This window comes from Triturus cristatus, chromosome 9, assembly GCF_964204655.1.
Source record: "Triturus cristatus chromosome 9, aTriCri1.1, whole genome shotgun sequence".
In the NCBI taxonomy this organism is placed as follows: Eukaryota; Metazoa; Chordata; class Amphibia; order Caudata; family Salamandridae; genus Triturus; species Triturus cristatus.
In genome coordinates, this window is record NC_140592.1 from 7,243,720 (window position 1) to 7,263,212 (window position 19,493).

At 46.5% G+C, this 19,493-nt stretch overlaps 1 protein-coding gene across 1 annotated transcript in view; it reads right to left on the reverse strand.

The window, feature by feature from the left end:
- The window catches only part of STAB1 (stabilin 1), a 1,212,756-nt gene that overhangs the window by 733,936 nt on the left and 459,327 nt on the right, over window positions 1-19,493 (reverse strand). Inside the window, exons 19-21 of the mRNA XM_085624210.1 lie at window positions 18,718-18,879; window positions 13,649-13,705; window positions 3,080-3,166 (exon numbers count right to left, since the gene is read on the reverse strand). Of these exons, the coding sequence (XP_085480336.1) occupies window positions 3,080-3,166; window positions 13,649-13,705; window positions 18,718-18,879 (306 nt within the window). The remainder of the gene's footprint in view (window positions 1-3,079; window positions 3,167-13,648; window positions 13,706-18,717; window positions 18,880-19,493) is intronic.

Genomic DNA, 19,493 nt, shown 5'->3' on the forward strand with positions numbered 1-19,493 from the left:
TTGTTGAAGTAATTTGGAACTGTGAAGTATGTATTCGAGATTTTGTAAGCGAGATTAATTGCCCATCTGTCTTTTGCGCAATTGTCATACGAATTTATGTGGCGCCACTCAAGTTTGACCACTCTTTAAGTGGAGCAGAATTATTTTTCAAACATAGAGGCAAGCAAATGTCTTAGATGGGGGTACAGTTTATAGGGGTTCGACGTGAACTGATGGAAGTATCTCAAAGACTAACATTTGTCTCGCCGCCATACATTTTAAGAACACCGGGTCTTTAAGAGTAACACCAACATACGAGTGTTCTCGGACACATGTATTCTGGGAAATGTAGTTTCTGTGACACCGACCTTAGGGAGTACACTATAAACAACACATTTTATCAGATTTTACACTTAAAATTGGCCATGCTATATACATACATTGTGTTGTAAAGGCAACCCAAAAGCGGAAGGCAATCGAGAATTTGTTTTCGATGGATAAATATCGTCAGGCTAAGAAATGGAGGATCTTTGATAACGCGATCGACTTTAATTCAACAAAAACCATATTGTATCACTGGAACAGATACAGGCGTTCTATGCTTCTTTAAGTACATTCACTTTTCAGCTTTCGTAAGAGTGTCAGGATGGCATGGCTGACACCGACCCCAGGACCCCGCGACTTTGTAACTATGTATCTCCGAGGTGAAGCAGAAATGCCTCGGAGAAACGGAGCGGCATTTTCGGATTCGGGGCGTGTTTTTCTTTCTCTCGTCTTACCATTGGCTGGAATGGTTACATTCCAGAGGAGAGAAAGAATCGAAAAAACACGCCCACGAATCCGAAAAAGACGGGGCTTGTTTGGAGAGACAAAGCTCTTCTCCAATGGCTGACCAGCATTTAAGAGGCCAGCCAATGGAGAAGAGGAGAGAAGAGGGGCGGGTTGAAGCCCCACTACTCCAAGTCATTAAATCTCGCAAGCGAGACTGCGCAAGCGCAGCCTTCACTAGCCGAGACCTTAAAAGCACCCATGTCATTTTGTCAGCATGGGCATGCGTGGTGTGCGGGCTGCAAATGAAGCTGCCGGCCACGTCATTGGCTACTTTGATCTCTTTAGCAATGCTTTGCAGCATCGGTAAAAACCACTGGTAAAGCATCGGTCCCAAAGGTGAGAGAAGCATCAGCAAAATCAGCTGCTGTCCTGTTCACGACTGGCGTGCAGGGAGCAGGAACAAGCAGCAATAATAATCTGAGATCATCTGAGGTGTGCCAGGGACACTGCAAAAATGATGCCCCCGGGGGCTTGCGTCTGTAAAACAATAATAATGCTGAAAAGTGGCAATTTCATGGGTTTGTGTGACGAAGGGCAGAACATTTTCACTTTCTTTTATCCAAGTTTATTGTTATTTTTACCATGTTTGACAATACTTTTTTTTTAAAACCCGGACCTGCTGTTTTTTTTAATAGAATGAACAGGAATAATAAAATGAAATTTAATTGAAATGATGTTGTGCCAGTTAGTTGCATAATGCGTGTATTTTCTCCGGTGACCCCTGCTCCCACACATGGACATTCACAGAACTCAAAGGGAAACAACCTCCCTCCCTATCTCTTTTATTAAAGAAGGTAAAGAAAAAAAAAAGTGAAAAGAGAAGAAAGAAACTTAACATAATAAGCATTGGCAAAACCAACAAACCTCTCCTTTAGAAGCTATTGCCTTTGCCAATAGTTGAAGAACTTAAAAAGAGCCTTTGACGCAGCTGTTCACTTCATTATTAAAGTGCACGCATGCGTGGTGGAGCAGCCGCTTTGTGGTTTTTTTGTAGTTATTGATCCAAGTTGGATCGGATGGGTAACTAAAAAGGAAAAAACATGAAACAACTTTTCTTTAAAGAGGCTAGGGGAGGCTTTGGCGGGTGAATACAGCAAGGGGGGGAGAAGCAACACAGAGGGTGCAGGTGGGGGAAATGTAGGCAAAGCAAACAGAGCAAACTGGAGAGGTGGAGGGGAGCAAACAGGTAAGGAGAGCGATGTTTAGCTGATGGGGAGAAAGCAACGGCGGAGGGTATTAGAACGACTGCAGTATGGAGGGGTGAGGAGAAGCACACGGAAAACTTAGAGCAACATGGAGTGCAGGGAGGAAAGTGCACGAGGGAGACAGGTGGAAACACATGAGCTTCGATGGAATGCTTAATCCAAAAGAAAATAAGTAGCACTTGAAAAGCAAGCAGTGGAAGCACAGAAGCCAGCCAATCAAAAGAGATTATAAAGAGGCGTTTCTTCACAGGGAGGAACAAACACAAGATTGGCAAGCTGAGAAATAAATGAGAATCAGGCAGATGAAAGTGACAGGAAAGATAACCAATGGAACGCAAAGGGCGGGCTCCAAGCCCTTGTATGTTCTTGGTAAGCTCACAATATGTCTTGGAACAGATAGTGTCTGGGCTGTCTAGTTGGCTCAATCTAAAAAAGAGTAACTACTCATATGATCTACCTCCAAATGAGAGGACAGCCTAGCGAGGACCCTAAAACCAGAGAAGGGAGTCAGATCTGAACTCGGTGGCCTGCAAGCAGTGAGAAGGGCAGAGTCCTCTATCAATCGACTAAGCGGGCACTTTCAACCTACTATTTGTATTTACTACCATTAAAGGGTTCCTGGACCCTGGCTCAATGGGGTGTGTAAATCGCCATATTACATGAATCCACAGAATATCTGCTGCGGGAGAAGACATAGCTCATCGTGTGCTGTCGCTCCACTCTTGCCTTCCCACTCCCTGCTGAATCCACGCGCAACCCAAAAAGGTGGAGCCCCAGGTATGCAACTTTGGGGACGGGGAAGCGGCGCAGACAGAAAACAAGGTAAAGATGGCCAAAACGTATGGACTGAACACTTGGGGCTATCATGAATACCAGACCTTGTCTACTGTACGCGCCCTTTGTGTGTGGCCTCACTAGAGGCTCTCTTGTAATCCCACACTCGAGGGTCTCCACCGTCCTTAACTCTACATCCTCCAGCATATGATGGGACGCAGCAAAGGTGCACATCCCACATTTGGGAATCATGATGAGTTCTTTGACTGTCCAACACCCGAGGTACTCACAGTGATCGTCTGGTTGCAGTAGCGGGCACAGCCCAGTTGACTAGTCCTGTAGTCCAGTTCGATGAGGCATCCCATCTGTACCGTGCCCTGCACAATGAAGAACGAGACAGCAATCGTCATCACAACCTGGAGCCACAGCAGCACCAGACCCCCACCCGATGAACCCATGGGTGTCCTCCATGGCACGAGGGTTCATCGACGATGCTTGAGAGCAAGAGCCAGTCAAGATTCAGGACTTCCATCAATAATATTCATGACATACATTTACATACAATGGATTGAAAGGGCGCCATTTGCTTACTCGTTGTACAATGATACTAGTAATAAAAATAGCAGGTACGCAGGTATCTAAGCCAATGTGCATGAATTTTTCTGAATATTCTGTTTTGTTAACTTTTGGACAAGACCTAGCACATGTTGTGCACTTCACATAACGTATACTTATAAATACACAAAAGGTCTTTAGTGGAGTTTCTGTGAATTTCTATAATCAATAGAGTGTGTATTGTAATCAGTCGTAGTTTCAAAAATATTGGTGATTGAACGGCGATTAAATTCCTTCCGATACATTTGAAGGCCACGAATTGGAACATCTGTTCAAAAAAACCCTGAAAAAAGTTTAGACTTCCCAGATCCATTGCGCTGTTCAAGCTGAGGACATGTTACTCACTTGAGTTTTCACTGCTTATTGTGTTTCACCGTTTCAACAGGGAATCTGTACCAAATCTGCACCAAGTCTTCTTACTAAGATGATCATTTTTTTCTTGGAATTGACATTCCATGATCCTGGGTAATTTAATATACGCTGCGTTACTTATGTTATTTTTTAAATAAACGCCAGCTTTAACTCACCCTATCGCTTCCACTTTCAGGATTCTGTCTGTCTCTGGTTGGGGTAAGATTACTCTCCCTCTGAAATCCGAGGACAACTTCACTGCTCTTATCCTGGTGACAAACCGGAAGGGCTGGTCCCAGCCACCACATCCTCTCAGAAAATATCCTATATTCATGAATTGCACTTCAGAAGAACCCTCCAAGCCCTGTCCCACCCCACCTGGTAGGCAGCAATGCACAGTTCACCAACCTTATCGACCCGGCCCTTGTTCCACATGGGCCCCTTTTGCTGCTGCGCGACACATGAAAGGATCAATGGGGCATTACTTCTTCTCTTCCACCCTGGTGGACCTGTAGAACATCCTCTCCCACAATGTGGCACTTTCAAAATCTGTGCATCACCCGCAAAGATATCATAACCAATGATTTGCCCTTCTTCGCAGACAATTCAACATCTCAGGTGGTCACAACGCATCACAAGAAGCCATGGCTTTGCCTGAGAGGAACTCAAGAAATTCAAAAAGGACTTTTGAAGCTATGTCTACAGAAGACTCAACAACACCTGGCCACAGATCAGGCTCAACCTTCTCTCCTCCACCTCAAAAGCGGCTGAAAACCTCGCCCATGACTGATAAGGAACCCCCTCAGCTCCTTGGTCTCCAGGTTGGTGCTGCAAAGAGGAAACAAATGTGGGATCACACTTCTTCACCTCCGAGCGGGTTCGCCCCTAAGCATTATGGTGGATGCAGTTCATCAAGCGTGTGCACTTGCACAAAAGTTCTTTCGAGTATTTCACCAGGTTGGTGCAGATCAATGCTGGCCATCTCTAAACACGTGTTTCTGGATTATTATCCATCATCAGTAGAGATTAGGCATGAAAATATTTGGGGTTGCTGAGCAGGCTGCCAAAGTCTTCTCGGAACCAGAAACACGTGTCTAGAAATCAGCACTACCTGCGCCAACCTTGGCGAAACACTCGAAAATATCGGAGCGATCTACAAGAGGCTGCATTACCCAGAATGCCAGCGGCGAACCTTGCCTGAGAGGTCAGCGGTGTGCTCCCACATCCTGTTGTCTATTTAAAGTACTCCTGTGAGTCATGGATGAAGCACCTGCGCGCCAGTGAGAGGTGCCGGACCTGATAAACTTTTTGGCAGCCTACTCAGCAAACCCCAAAATACAAGACTGTATTCTCTATTGATGATGGTTAATAAACCAGAAACACGTGACTAGAGATCAGCACTATCTGCACCAACCTTGGTGAAACACTCGAAAATATCGGAGCGATCTACAAGAGGCTGCATTACCCAGAATCCCAGGGGCGAACCTTGCCTGAGAGGTCAGCGGTGTGCTCCCACATCCTGTTGCCCGTGGTGCTGCAAAGAGGACACCTTCCATCGAATCTCACTGTACACCTTTTGTTTTGTACACAATCCTGCAACTTTTGAAGCATGACTGAACAGCACCCTCCCTTCATAGCCAGCTCTACTGTGGCAAAATACCAGCTTCCTCCTTCACAACTTTGCAACCCGCTTGTTGTTTGTGCACCAGTCGCTCACCACCAGAGTGTAAGTGCAGGGAAACAGAACTACAGTTTGCAACAGAGAGGAGTCACGCATACCTGTCGATGATTGGTGCCACATCTTTGCAACGTAACAATTTCAAGAAATGATTTGCTTGTGTAAGAGCCCGAAAGCAAGGTTGTCTGATACATAGGAAAAGGCAAACATCTGCTCATGCTGTTCTACACGAATCCTTCTCAAGGTGACAGAGACATTTATGGTGATTGAATATCCCTGTGTTTTTGGACTGTTTACAAAGATGAGTAGATATAAATGAAATAAGACTCCCTCTAAAAATAAAGCAATGTCTTCTGCCCAGTGGCTGACTGGATATTCTGGCTCCTTCAGAAGGGGGCGGTGTCTGCTGATTTGATTGACTTCATCACCACGTGCTACGAATGAGCGTCCACAGCTTCGAGCAAGGGACACATCTGAGATTATAAAAAAACTACAGTGTAGGGCACACAGTTATATTTGGGAAGAACCTGAGGAAAGGCTGAGTTCTTCCTCCACTCTTACTTAAAACCCTTGTAGTGATCTACCCCAACCATTGGCCGCAGAGCAGATCTTACTGACTAACGTTGATCCTTTCTCGCGTGATACACTGATGAGTGACGACGATGCTCATCATCAGAGCTTGGGATTAAAAGGTGAATAAAGACGCCTGAATCTTCTAACCAACTCCATCGAATTAAACCACTGACCATTAGCACAGCAAATGGCTTGGCTACCTCCGACGTCCACTACACGGAATCTCCACCATCATAAAATCTGCCTCCAAGCATGCAACCGAACTGGCGGAAGCCATCCTTAACCATGACATCGATATTGCATTCATCACAGAAACTTGGCTTAATGAATCATCCTACCCGATCCTCGACCTACTAGTTCCTCCTGGGTTCTCAATCCTCAAGAACAACAGAATGGATCATCATGGCGATGGCTTAGCATTTTCTACAAAAATACCATCAAGATGGTGGAAACTGTCTCCTCCACTTATAGCACTTTTGAATATCTTAGCACTACTATACGGCTGAAAAATATTAAAACAACTCATTGCTAGCTCCTCTATCACCCTCCTGGCAACACTCATCCCTTCCACGAACGCCCTATCTGACCTTGTAACTCACTGCTCACTCTCAAATGCCAACATCATAATCCTGGGTGACTTCAACCTCCATTGGAATGATGAGAAAAACACACTAATCCAATCCTTAAACAAACTCTTACTTGAGTACAACCTTTTTCAACACTGCAAAGAACAAACCCATAACAGAGGCTCAACCCTTGACGCCACTATAGCCCAGGAGAAGGCGATAACCATCAACAACATCCTCCCAGTCGACTGGTTGGACCACCGCATCATCCTGTTCCACTTAAACCTGGAAGAGCCTTACCCCATCCATACTAAGAAAACCCTCCAGTGGTCCAGAAACTTACGCCAGGTTCCCCTAGCTGATATGAAAGAAAAAATAATCTCTAGCCTTCCCCCAAAGACAGACAACCTCTCAACGAATGACCTCAAAACCCACTTTAACTCTACGATGTCAGCCGTCCTAGAACAAGTATCCTCTCTGAAACTAAAAAGGATTAGAGACACCCCTTCGAGATCCTTGTCTAACAAAGACCTCAACACTGAAAGAAGGCAACTCAGAGCTGCAGAAAGACTCTGGCAAGCAAACCCTTCCTTAATTCACCTTCACCAACTCAGAGCAGACCGCAGAATATATAAAAATCACATCTGCAAAGAAAAGCAACCTTTATCTGCAGCGCCCTCGACAATGCTATAAATCGTCCGAAAGCTCTCTCTAACATCATAAAAAACCAAACGTCAAAACCTCCCGATAAAGACCCCCAGGGCTCCGAAGAACGCCCTCTCTTGAAAGCCTCACACAAGCATCTACCGTAATCACCCTCCACATCACAGATAGAATGCTCTCCCCTGACTCCCGATCCCCCACCCTGAGACAAAAGAGGGGAACGAAATCCTAGGATCCCCTCTACCCCCAATTGCTGGAAAGCATTTAACCCACTCACAGAAATGGCCATCTCTAAACTTATTGCGAATTCTAAGCCCTCCTCCCACTTCACAGATCCCCTTCCGGCCTCCGTGGCAACTAATCTCAATCACATCTTTACCCCCTCTGGACGGTGATAATAAACAGCTCCCTAAGCACGGGGGGCCATGCCGAACTGCCAAGCCTCTCCACTGCTAAAAAAAACGGGATCAGACCCGGAGGACCTCAACAATTTCAGGCCAATCTCAAACCTGCCCTTCCTGGCCAAAATCCTCGAAAAATGTGTCCTACTTCAACTCAACCAGCACATCGACACGAACGATCTCCTGGATTCTCACCAAACAGGCTTCAGAAAGTGCTGTAGCCCAGAAACAGCCTTACTAAATTTAGCAGATAATATCCACAAATATATGGATGCAGGCAGTTGCTGCCTGCTCATCCTCCTAGACCTATCTGCGGCCTCCGACACAGTAGACCATGAACTTCTTCTTAACACCCTTAAAGAACGGATTTGAGCAGATGGTATGGTTCTGAAATGGTTCACTTCTGTTTTTTCACAACCGCTCTCAACAAATCAAAATAAACAGCACCACCTCAGATACCTCTGCTATAACCAGAGGTGTTCCCCAGGGCTCAGCCCTCTCACCTACTCTCTTCAATATCTACATGGAGCACCTCAACACTTTAATCAAACAGGAAAACATCCCCTTCCACCTCTATGCAGGCGACATCCAGCTCTGCCTGGAAGTATCCTCCCCAGAAGACATACGCCGTCTAAACGATACTCTAACAAAAATCCAAAACTGGCTATCACACAACCACTTAAAACTCAACCAAGATAAGATGGAAATTCTTCTCCTCTCAAGCAAAGGACAAACCCACCAGGACTAAGAATGGATAAAGCTTATGACCTCCCTAGATTACGACCTTACCCTGGCCGGCTCCGCTAAATCGCTGGGAATCATACTGGACTCTAACCTGAACATGAGCACACAAATTAGGACTACCGTAAGGAGTGCCCACTACAAATTAAAACTACTAAACAAAATCAAGCCCTTCCTCCATCCTAATGATCTCAAAACAGCAACACAAGCCTTGGATCTATCCAGACTAGACTACAGGAACGCTACCCTCACAGGCACAACAAAATCCCCCCTAGCCCCCGTGAGAACAACTCTCAATGCAGCAGCAAAGATTGTCACCGGAGCTAAACGGCACAATCAGATCTCCCCTTCCTGGAAATATCTCATGTGGCTCCCAATTGACGCTCACTGCCAGTTCAAAACTGCCTGTCTCACCCACAAAGCCCTTCACACTGGTAAACCAGTCTACCTGGCAGCCAAGCCAGGCATGAAACCCGAGGAGCACCAACAACCTACTGCTCATTCCCCCAAGAGGCATAAACAAAAAGCCCTGGCCTGCTCCTTCTCGGGCACTGCCCCCAAAATCTGGAACTCCCTACCAGCAGATATCAGAATCAACCCCTCCTTCGCGACCTTCAAGAGAAACCTGAAGGATCTCCTCCTCGCTCGGCACCTTTAACCTTCTGAACAATACACCGTGGCTACAATCAAGAAACTCTCGACTCCATTACCTGCCTTCCGAACGGCTGTCCATTTGTTTTGTCTGCCTGTTTTTCTTATTGCCTGTGTACATGTTGTAAAGTGCTCTGATACCCACGAGTCCTACCAGCGCTATATAAAACTCTCTAAATAAACTAAATGAAATAAAAAAGACAATGAAATGGGGATGGTTTTGGGTTATACATTGTATCTGGTTGAGAAATGGCAAAATAATGTAGAATAATATATAGAAACACTAACATTTCATTGATATCAGTTTCTTTAACATAAACCACAAAGGTGTGCCGTACCTCATCAAAGCAAGAAGAAAGAAGAGAGCGAAGCTGTCAGTCAGAAAGGGGGCTGATTGGGGGGTCCAATTGATTGGAAGCAATAGCCCTCACACACCCAGACGGGTATCATGCTTTGGAGATCTGCCAGCAGAGTAGGGAAGCACTTTTCCGCGAGGACTATTTCTTTCTCCGCAGCATAGCACAGTCCTCTGCCCAATCCTAAGGGGCAAACGCTTAACTCTAATGGGGTCGAATTATTGGTGTTCTGTACCGAGGAAGGTATAGTTGGCACAATTGGGTACCTACAGTAACGCACATCTTGATTCCCAATCAGATGTAGGGGCAGGTTTTACATCCTGGTCCTGACGAATTGCCTAAGATCCTGTTGGACCACGTATGGCAAGAAACATGTTTGACCCTAATTCATATTATTGCTTGAGCTGTCAAGGGTCTTAGTTCCCAGGGCAGCCACTGTTTGTTTTTACGCATGTCAAGAGGACCGATATTTTAAACCTCATTAGGTACCCCCCAGACATTTTTCATCACCCACTTCACCACCATACACCAACTACCCCCTCAATAGCAGTCTTCATCACAGCATCCTACTTTAAAGATCTCCGGTTAAGAGCCCCATCGGGCACTGCAGCGCCGGCCCGACGAGGAGCACCCTATGATGAACCATGACACCCACACGGGTGTGAGAGGGGTCTTTCTTCTGATCAATCAGATCCCCCGATCCAGTTGATCAGCCCCCTCTCTGACCGAACGCTTTCCTCTCTTCTTTCCTGCTTTGATGAGGAACGGCACACCTTTGTGGTTTATATCACATTTAAGGAGCATGTGTGTCGGAACTGATAGTTCCCTCCTTGTGCCCCCGTATTCTCCTTGTTGACTTTCCTTAAAACATACTTCAGCGTTATGACCGTGAGTGTGTTTGATCCAGCTTGATCCTGGAGGGGGTACGAGAGATACCCCTGATACAATCTCCTGAACATGAACAAGACCTGGAACGATCTGCCCCTTCACCTCCGGCGAAGCCCAACACTGAACCAATTCAGGAAAGACCTCAAGACCTGGCTCTTCAAATGCCCCACTGGAGCTGGGCACCCCTCCAGCCCCTCCCACCCCGCACCTTGAGACCCTAATGGGTGAGTAGTGCGCTGATTGATTGATTGATTGATTTATTGAACATGTCTTTTAAGGTCTCGCGCATGCGCTGCATAGGCAAAAAGACCTTTTGCAATCGCTTCAGCTTTTCAGCCGAAAACGTGCACGCGTTCCATTGCCAAGTTAAGGTCTGGACCAGGAAGGACCTAAAACTTAACTGACTGACTCTCTCGGGCGGTCTGTCTCTTGCCCTTGTGCATCGAATCCTCTGGATAGCTTACGTGAAGGCAGCGTTTGCTTCTCTAGGGAGAAGATATTCATTCAGATCCCGTTCACTGACTCCCGAGAATTAAAAAGCGTAAAGGTGCTGTTCCTTGAGAGGGCTTTGTTAACCAGAGAACAGGCTAGGGTGCTGAACCCCTCCGTGAGGGGATACATGCTTTCAAACTTTAAAGACTGTTCAGGGTATGGAGCAGTACTTAGTGCCGGTACCCAACATGCCTGATGGGTTTTTATAGGCCATGTTCAGCTTTGACTTGTTACACCTGGCCTCACCTAGTGGATGGAAAGAAACTGGTCTTAGGTTGTCCAGTGGTTGTGACAATAAGATTCTGCAGAACACTCTACATTTTGTAATGTTCTGCAATTATTTTAGCAGGCCTAGAAAGCAGTTTTAGCCCCACTTTTGAAATGCCTGAACTCCTTTCAAGTAAGCCCTGCTCTCGTGTACCTGCTGATGCCCCCCAATGACAGGTTTTATGCAGTACATTTCAATCAGGGCCTTTAGCAATATGCTCACATCACCTCTAACCTGAAGGAACTCCATTGACCCCAAGTGCCAGCCCACAGCATCTTCAAAACCTGCTGTGCCATTTACCAAGTCATCACAACCGGCACCCACGCTAATGCTGCAGACAAGCTCGCCGTGTCTGTTAGTTCTCTGCAAACCTGCAACCAGGACACTAACTATCAAACTGGAGATTAAGAAGTGTAAAAAAAGAAAACACACAAGGCAGCAGATCTTTTCATTTTCCATCGATGCGCCCCAAATATGCAACAACATCCCTACAGCCATCCGGCCCGACGCAAGGCTGCTCCAGCTTAGGGAAGAGTTGAAGATGCGCCTCTTTAAAGAGCTCCACATCACAGTGCGTTCCCAGTCCACAAACAAGCCGGCTCTCCGATCGCTCGTTCACTTTATACTCGTCTTTGATACCTTTCCTTTCGAAGCTCACAACAACAAAGTTAATTGTGGGTTTGCCTGTAGTTCATGAATTTATCAACTTGCTATTCAGTTCAACACAAAATGTTTCTAACTTAGCAAATGTGCTTATCTAAATATGCATTTCCATAAAATAGGACCATGAAGGTCCTGTCTGGTGTGCGTGGCTGTTGAGGTAGACCAAGCAGACTGGTTTTCTGGCAACCTGGGCTTTGTCTTTTTTCTCCTTCGAAATCTTTCTAAAACATTATACCAGGACTTGAATCAGCTTGGAGAGCTTTAGTCATTTTTAGGTCGAGCCTAGCGTAGCGAGCTTGCGCTGCTCTAGGAAAACGACCTCTTGGAATCACTCAGGACTTTTCACACGCTCGTGCGTGTGTTTTTTTGGAGCATTTTTTCTATTGGGCTTTGCGTGCGTCTTTGTAAAAAGACAGCACGCAATTGGGAAAAGGCGGGTGCATGTCCCACCTTTCCCAGGAAATGTATACACCCACGGCCTACGGCTTGCGGTTACGAGCAGTGGCGTGAAATGTGCCATCTGTTATGTGTCAGATTTCACACGAGCACGCGCGCACCACTCACGGGACGCTGCAGTCCTCGCATCCCACGGAGTTTTTGCCTGCGGGAGCGAGCAGCTGCAGTACCTCCTTGTTTTTAAACATGCAGCAATATCACCAGTTTCACTGAATGCTCCCCAGCTACACCAGACAACAAAATAGTACACAGAAACTAAATGCGGTATTTCTGTTAGAAAAAACAGATACTTAGGAGAGGTGTTTAATTCAAGTGCCTTTTTCCAATACTGAAAGTTACGAGCTGTGGCTTCCTGCAGGTCTTCGCATCCAGATAACGTTTTAAAAGCACTTTAAGTAACCTACGATACCGCCATTCAAGCAGGGCCATTGTTTACATAAAAGATGACAAAAATCAGACTAAGGTGATAGGAACTCCATTTTTTTGGCCTAAAACAAATTCACTATCGCCAGGACGTCATGTCCCTTTGTGCTGAGAAACAACTTCCTGTGAAGTAGTGTCCCCAGGACTCGGAGTTCAGGACTTAGTCATTACTGCGTCACAGTCAGCAGAATCAGTCATCATAGCTCAGCACCCTGCCATAGAGTGGGGAGCAAACGCCTTTCATCCTGCCTTTAGAACAATCACTGGCAGCGGAAAAAAAATCCCGAACCCCGCTGTGCACACCCACTCGCTCGGGCTTTCTGTATGTCTTGAGATCTTTAAAGTACAAAAAAAGGCAGGTATGAAGGACACTTGCTAAGCAGGTTTGTATGAGTGAATATGCAAATTAGACAACTATGGCACATTGCCCCACTGCTGCGATCTATTTTATATTAATATTAGCCTTAAAACTAATTCTACTTAAAAACAAGCATTGGCATAGCCAATAGGTCTTGGCTTTGGGACCTTATAAGTGTTTAGTTATCCCACAATATCCTTGGTGCAACAACATCAACTGTTGTATGGCTAAACACATATAAGGTCCCAAAGGCGAGACAAAGGGACACAGCCTTTTAGAGATCCCCCGTCCCATTAATGTTCATGTATGGGATGAGGGTATCTCGGAAAAGGCTCTAGTGGAACATTCTGGTTTATGTCAACTGAAGATCATTTGAGAAACGTGTGAGTCAAGAAATGTCTTAGAGCTGCACCCCCACACGCCGGCAAGCGAAGCCCCTAACATGCCTTGGAACCATCACTTTGTGCCTGTTCAAAACTTCTCTGTTTATTGATCTCTGTTACTCACAATTACATGCAAACAGTGTTTAAGATACTTTCCCTCGAGAGGGCTAAAGCAAGGCTCATTGGGGGGCCCATTAGAGTTTGTCATACAAGACAAGTGAAGTTAGGCCTTTCTGAAAGTTGGAGACCAGATCCATGCTCTCAAATCTTATCAGTGTAGGAATAAAACTGCACCACATTAAGATGCTAGGAATCACTTTAAAAAAGATTTACCAGGTCGGTGCTGTTCGCAGGACATGCTGCCGGCGAGTCACAGTGTGAACAGGGGCCCTGGAAGAGAAGGAAACATTACATGTATGTTAAAGTACACGTATCATGCAAGTTTGGGCCATTCCCTCATAAACTCGGTGTGCTGATGGTCAATGGTTGACTCGTCCACCAGATCCTACGCAAACCTCAGCGTAAGCAGTCTCCTACATTATACCATGAACTGGAACTTCATCCCCTCACACACTGTGCACCTTTTTTTTGACTTTGCATACCTGTGACCAACCTGCAACCCCAACCTTCTCCCAATCTTAGCAGCTTCACAGTTTTGGGATTGTCCTCCTTAGACCGGTTCTTGAAAACTCTCACCATTTTGGTTGCCCATTTACACGCGTCTTCATTCTTCTGTAACATGTCGTGGCACCATCTGCTCATCCTTCCAGTGAGGTCACACTCCATATCTGAGCATCTCACAAGCGTATAATGAACATTACTTTCACTACGTCCAGTCACAGCTTTCTGCAAGCAGGTCAGTGTTTCCTACATGCTTACTTTGGCTGCGTTTGAAGAGCCATGTGACACTGCATAGGCACACACATGGGAGAACAGGGGTTACATGCATTGGCATTTACGGTACAGCTCTCAGGGGATGGAAGGAAGGAACTGTCCACAAAAGGGAGGAGGGCATTGGGAAGGCAATGACCTGTCATCCCAAGGAGGAGGGGTCGCTTCTTGACACACGATCCTCAGACAGCACTTTGACTCAGGATGAGGTCATTTTGGAAGTATCCAGTCAAGACATATGGTCAATGTCACTCCGTCCTGTGAGGAGCTACTGGTCGGCCATTCCATTCTTGGAGCAGACATTATTTGAGGAGCCATTACAAACCCACTCTGTCCTTTGAGGAGACACTGGTTCATGTCATGCCTTCCTTGAGTAACTGTTGTTTCATGGCAATAGTGTTATTTGAGAAGGCATTTCCCATGTCTCCTCATTCTCTGAGGTGCAACTGGCCCTCGCACCCCATGCTTTGGGTGCACTGGCCCTGCACCCTATGCTTTGGGGGGCACAGGTCCACTTAAGCCTGAATTTCACAGCCGTTGGCAAACTAGCTCTGAAGATTTGAGGTCCATGGTGCTGTTGAGGGAGCATATCTCAAAGCCCAGCCTAGTGGAGGGATGGGAGACATTCCCCCATTCACTGGTCCGACTCCTTTAAATGTGCTCTATACACACAGTGAGCACGGGGCTCACGTCTGGGCATACCCTTCCCACTTAGGGTGACAAATGCAAAAAGAAACAAATGATGGACGGAATGCTGAACAATGTAAACATGCACCCTCAGTCACAAGCATCTGGGTTTAATCCATCATTCTCTTGGTCACCATGCCACCCCAGTTTGGACCCAGCCATATGCAAATGTGTCTTGACCCTGTTCCCCATGGGAACAGTCCAGCCCAAACTGCAACTGTTGCCCTAAGTGGGAAGGGGATGCCCAGACATGGGTCCTGTGCTCACTACGCCACTGAATTAAAGCTAGCCTGGCTGATGAGGGGTGATGCCCCGAAACCGGTCCCAGGATACTTGTTTCTGGTCCAGGGAGGACCTGGCTTGGCAGTTCGGGCTGGAGTGTTCTCATGAGGAACAGGGTCAAGGCTGATTTACAAATGGCTGGTGGCATGGTGAGCAAAAGAAAGATGGATTAAACCCAGATCTTTGTGACTGTTGGTGAATGTTTGCATTGTTCAGCATTCCGTCCACCATTTGATCCTTTTACAGAAGCTCAAAGCAGCAGCCTGGCTTTCTCACAACCACACAGGACACAAGTGGGTCCATGTGCCCGGTGCAGCGCCCCAAAGTGAGGGGGGCTGCTGCAGGTGCGGAGTGGGATTTTAGCAAGTCTCCTCTTGATGGCTCCAATGGGTTGAAAGCTGCAAAAGTAAGCCTAAGTGAAGTCATCCAGTGGTGTGACTGTACACCCACACTTACACAAGAAGGAAGAATACACAGAAGCGTACATACACACAAGTGTTCATACACACATGCATGTACACTCACAAACACACCAGCATGCGCATACGCCTACACACACTCACACAAACACAAACAGAGCAAGAAAAGGGCACAACAGATTTAGCAAGGCAGTCACTTACTGTAGAGATTACAGACCCTAAAACAAAATATGTGCCACACTCTCCACACCCTTTTTTCCAGAGTATTCCCACTCCTGGAGAGAAGTCCTGGCTTCGGTCCGCTCCCACCCTGGACAAGCGGTCACCATATGGATTGGGAACCAGGAGGAGGTACCAGCAGCTGCCTTTAGCTTCAGTGAGTAACCACCAGGAGGAGACATGTACCCAAATGGTTAATTGAGTATTCATGTGGGAAATGTCATGGAACAGAGGGAGGGATTTAGAAGCAGGTACTCCTCACTGCATCTCCTGACTTCACACCATCCTGGAGCCATCTTCTTGATCTCTAAATACCTAGAACTGGAACCCTCGACCTTTTCGACACATACCTTGGAAATAGACTTACTCCTAGCCCTCCACATATTGAATTTGGACCTCTTTCCTTATCTGAATGCATCTTGAATCTAGAACTCTCTTTTTTATCCCTACACCTTTCGTCTGGAACTCATTTTCTTATCGCTATTTACTTTGAATCTGGATACCTCTTTCTGAACCCCTCAGTTGTGAATCTCGAAGCCTCTTTCTTACCACTACACAGGTTGTGTCTGGCCCCTCTTATCACTACTCACCTTGAATCTGGATTACCCTTACTCATCCCTACGCACCCTTAGTCTGGATCTCTCTTTCTTATCCCGTCAGACGTGAATCCGGAATCCTCTGCCTCATCCCCACACGTCTTGAACCTGGAACCCTCTTTCTTCCCATTGCACACTCTGTGCCGGAACCCTCTTTCTTCCCATTGCACACTCTGTGCCAGAACCCTCTTTCTTCCCATTGCACACTCTGTGCCCGGAACCCTCTTTCTTCCCATTGCACACTCTGTGCCCGGAACCCTCTTTCTTCCCATTGCACACTCTGTGCCTGGAACCCTCTTTCTTCCCATTGCACACTCTGTGCCGGAACCCTCTTTCTTTCCATTGCACACTCTGTGCCCAGAACTCTCTTTCTTCCCATTGCATACACTGTGCCCGGAACCCTCTTTCTTCCCATTGCACACTCTGTGCACGAAACCCTCTTTCCGATCCCTACCCACCTTCAGTCTGGATCCCTTTTTCTCATCCCGACAAGTCTTGAACCTGGAGCCCTTATTTTTTTTTTGATTATCAATTTTAAAGATTTTTTTAAATTAACACATTTGTAGCAGGAAAAACAAAACCAGCTTTTCGCACAGTGGTCAGTACACAACAGTGACAACATTAGGGAAATAATACTCCCACATACATGAATCCAGCTAGGTATAGCAAGCAACAATGTCCACAACCATGTCCATAGGGAAGCCTCAGGAAAGTTCAGTCTTCCACCACCCGACCCATTTACCCCACACCCTTTGAACATTTTTGGGACAACCGCAGGCTGCATACATTGGTCGCTCCTGCGCTGCACACCAATCCACCCCCCTGCGCCACCGTGTCATGGAAAGGGCCGACGGGTCTAGCCAAAGGGCTGCAATATCTCGTTTAGCTACCATCATCGCCGTGGTGAGATAGAGCTTCTCTGCCCTGTTCACATCCAAACCATCAGTAACACCTTACAATATGGTCATCGGGTTCAGCGGGACCTCCCAGCCCAGGACCTCAGTAAGTTCCGCTGGAGCCCTTATTTTTATCCCGACATACCTTTCAGTCTGGAACCCTCTTTCCTATCCCAACATGCCCTGAATCTGGAACCCTCTTTTTGATCGGTCCAATCTATGTGCACTCAGGAGTGGGCAAACCACTCCTGCCCTGCCCTGCCCTGTCCTGGCCTGCCCTGCCCTGCCCTGCCCTGCCCTACCTTGACTTGCCCTGCCCTGCCCTGTCCTGCTCGGAGAGCCGAGCAGCCTCGACCACCTGCCTGCACCCAAACATAAAATGATAATAACTGAAAGTTATTAACATTTTATGTTTCTGCTTCTCGCACTGCAAGAAAGCGGTGGGGCAACGCTCCTCCGCCCTAGTGGAGGAGCCGCCTTTTCCTTCACAGGCCAAGGGATTGCTTTCACTCACGGATCCTCTAGAGGGGCGTCACATGGGGGCTTGTAGCCATGAGTTCTTATACCCAGCCCCGGTACAACAGAGTATAGTGCATTATATAACAACATAGCACAGCCAATCAACATGAAATATGATAGAAAACAGCAATCCATACCAGAACACAACACAATATAACACCAAACAATAGATTACAAATGCAACCTAGCTCTACAACGTGACATGGCGTACCAAAACACATTACAAACCACAACCAAACATTAAAGATCACCAAATACACCACAGCATAAAGCAGCGCAATACAACAGGACAGAATGCAACATATTACAGGTCGATGCCATTTACAACACTACAATCTTGAATTAAACTTCATAAGGAAACACAATAAAACACATACACATCTCAGCAAACCACAGCTATACAAAATCACTTCATAAACTAAATGGGGCGGGAAATATGCTCTAGAGAATACTAAAACATTAGCAAATGGGGCATCTTAAATAATATAACGTTGAATTAATACCCACAGGGACACAGACCGTGGCATAAACCAACGACCATAATACTAAACGTGATCCAGCACCAAACACCATGATGTAACATAAAACGAGATACATCACTGCCATGCAACCCGTACGGTAACAAAGCTGTCCCTCCCTCAAGCAGCCACTGAAGTGAGTTGTAGATGGACCCGCACCTATATGGACTACACAATATTGACTTTGCGACACGTCGTCAATGCCCACGTACTTTGTGGAGTAGATTTACCACGGTCGCTCCACATCTACTGACTTTGATATGTTCATAGTCCATATTGTGCAGCCGACATAAGTCCAGGTTCATATAATAACCTTGTTATCATAGAATTCCCTGGAGGACAGGCGCTGTGAAGTAGTGTTCAAGGGTGACTCACTGTAACCAACCGATGCGTGACCTCAGGGCAGCGGTGTGGCAAGATGGGCAGGATGGAAGAAGGAACCAGGACCCCATCCAGGGCATGAATGATCCCATTGGATGCCACAATATCACGCAACTGACCAATCACGGCTCCAGACTCGCCCAGCAGGATCTGGCCCTGAAAGAAATGGCAAAAAATTAGACAAGCCCTGGATGTAGTGCCCATAAAACATCTGGCCTTTCCTTTCAAGGACAGTGACCAAGCCTTCTATTTGCAAGCCCAGGGATGAAAACTACTAGCCACGTGCCAAGGCGAGGTCATGCTTCACCACCCAGGTGTTCATTCTAAATTGTCACTCACACATTTGAGGGTCAGACTCAGCTCTCACTCACAGCAGGCTAACTATCAAACTTCTGGGAAGAGCTAGAAGCTGATCTCTGCTTCAAGGGAAGCTTCGCTGTGGAATGGTTGACATGACAGGAAGAGCTGCTTTAGACACACCAGGGTGATCTCCGCAGCCAGTGTCAGCCATCTGTCTACCTCAGTGAGGTTCTGGTGTTCTATTAGTTTGACATTCATTTTGATTGTTGTAGAATTTAACTGATGTCTATTATTGTGCTGTCATAGATCTTTAAGAGTTAAATTGCTTCCTTTGATGTCATCAAATATGCAAATTAGTTCTTGCTTCCAAACACTTTTTAAACTTGAGATCTTGGGATACCGTGCAATGTGTTCTGCGTCGAAAGGGCCTCTCTAGACACTCCATTCTTGCTCTCTTCTCGCCAGTTTTA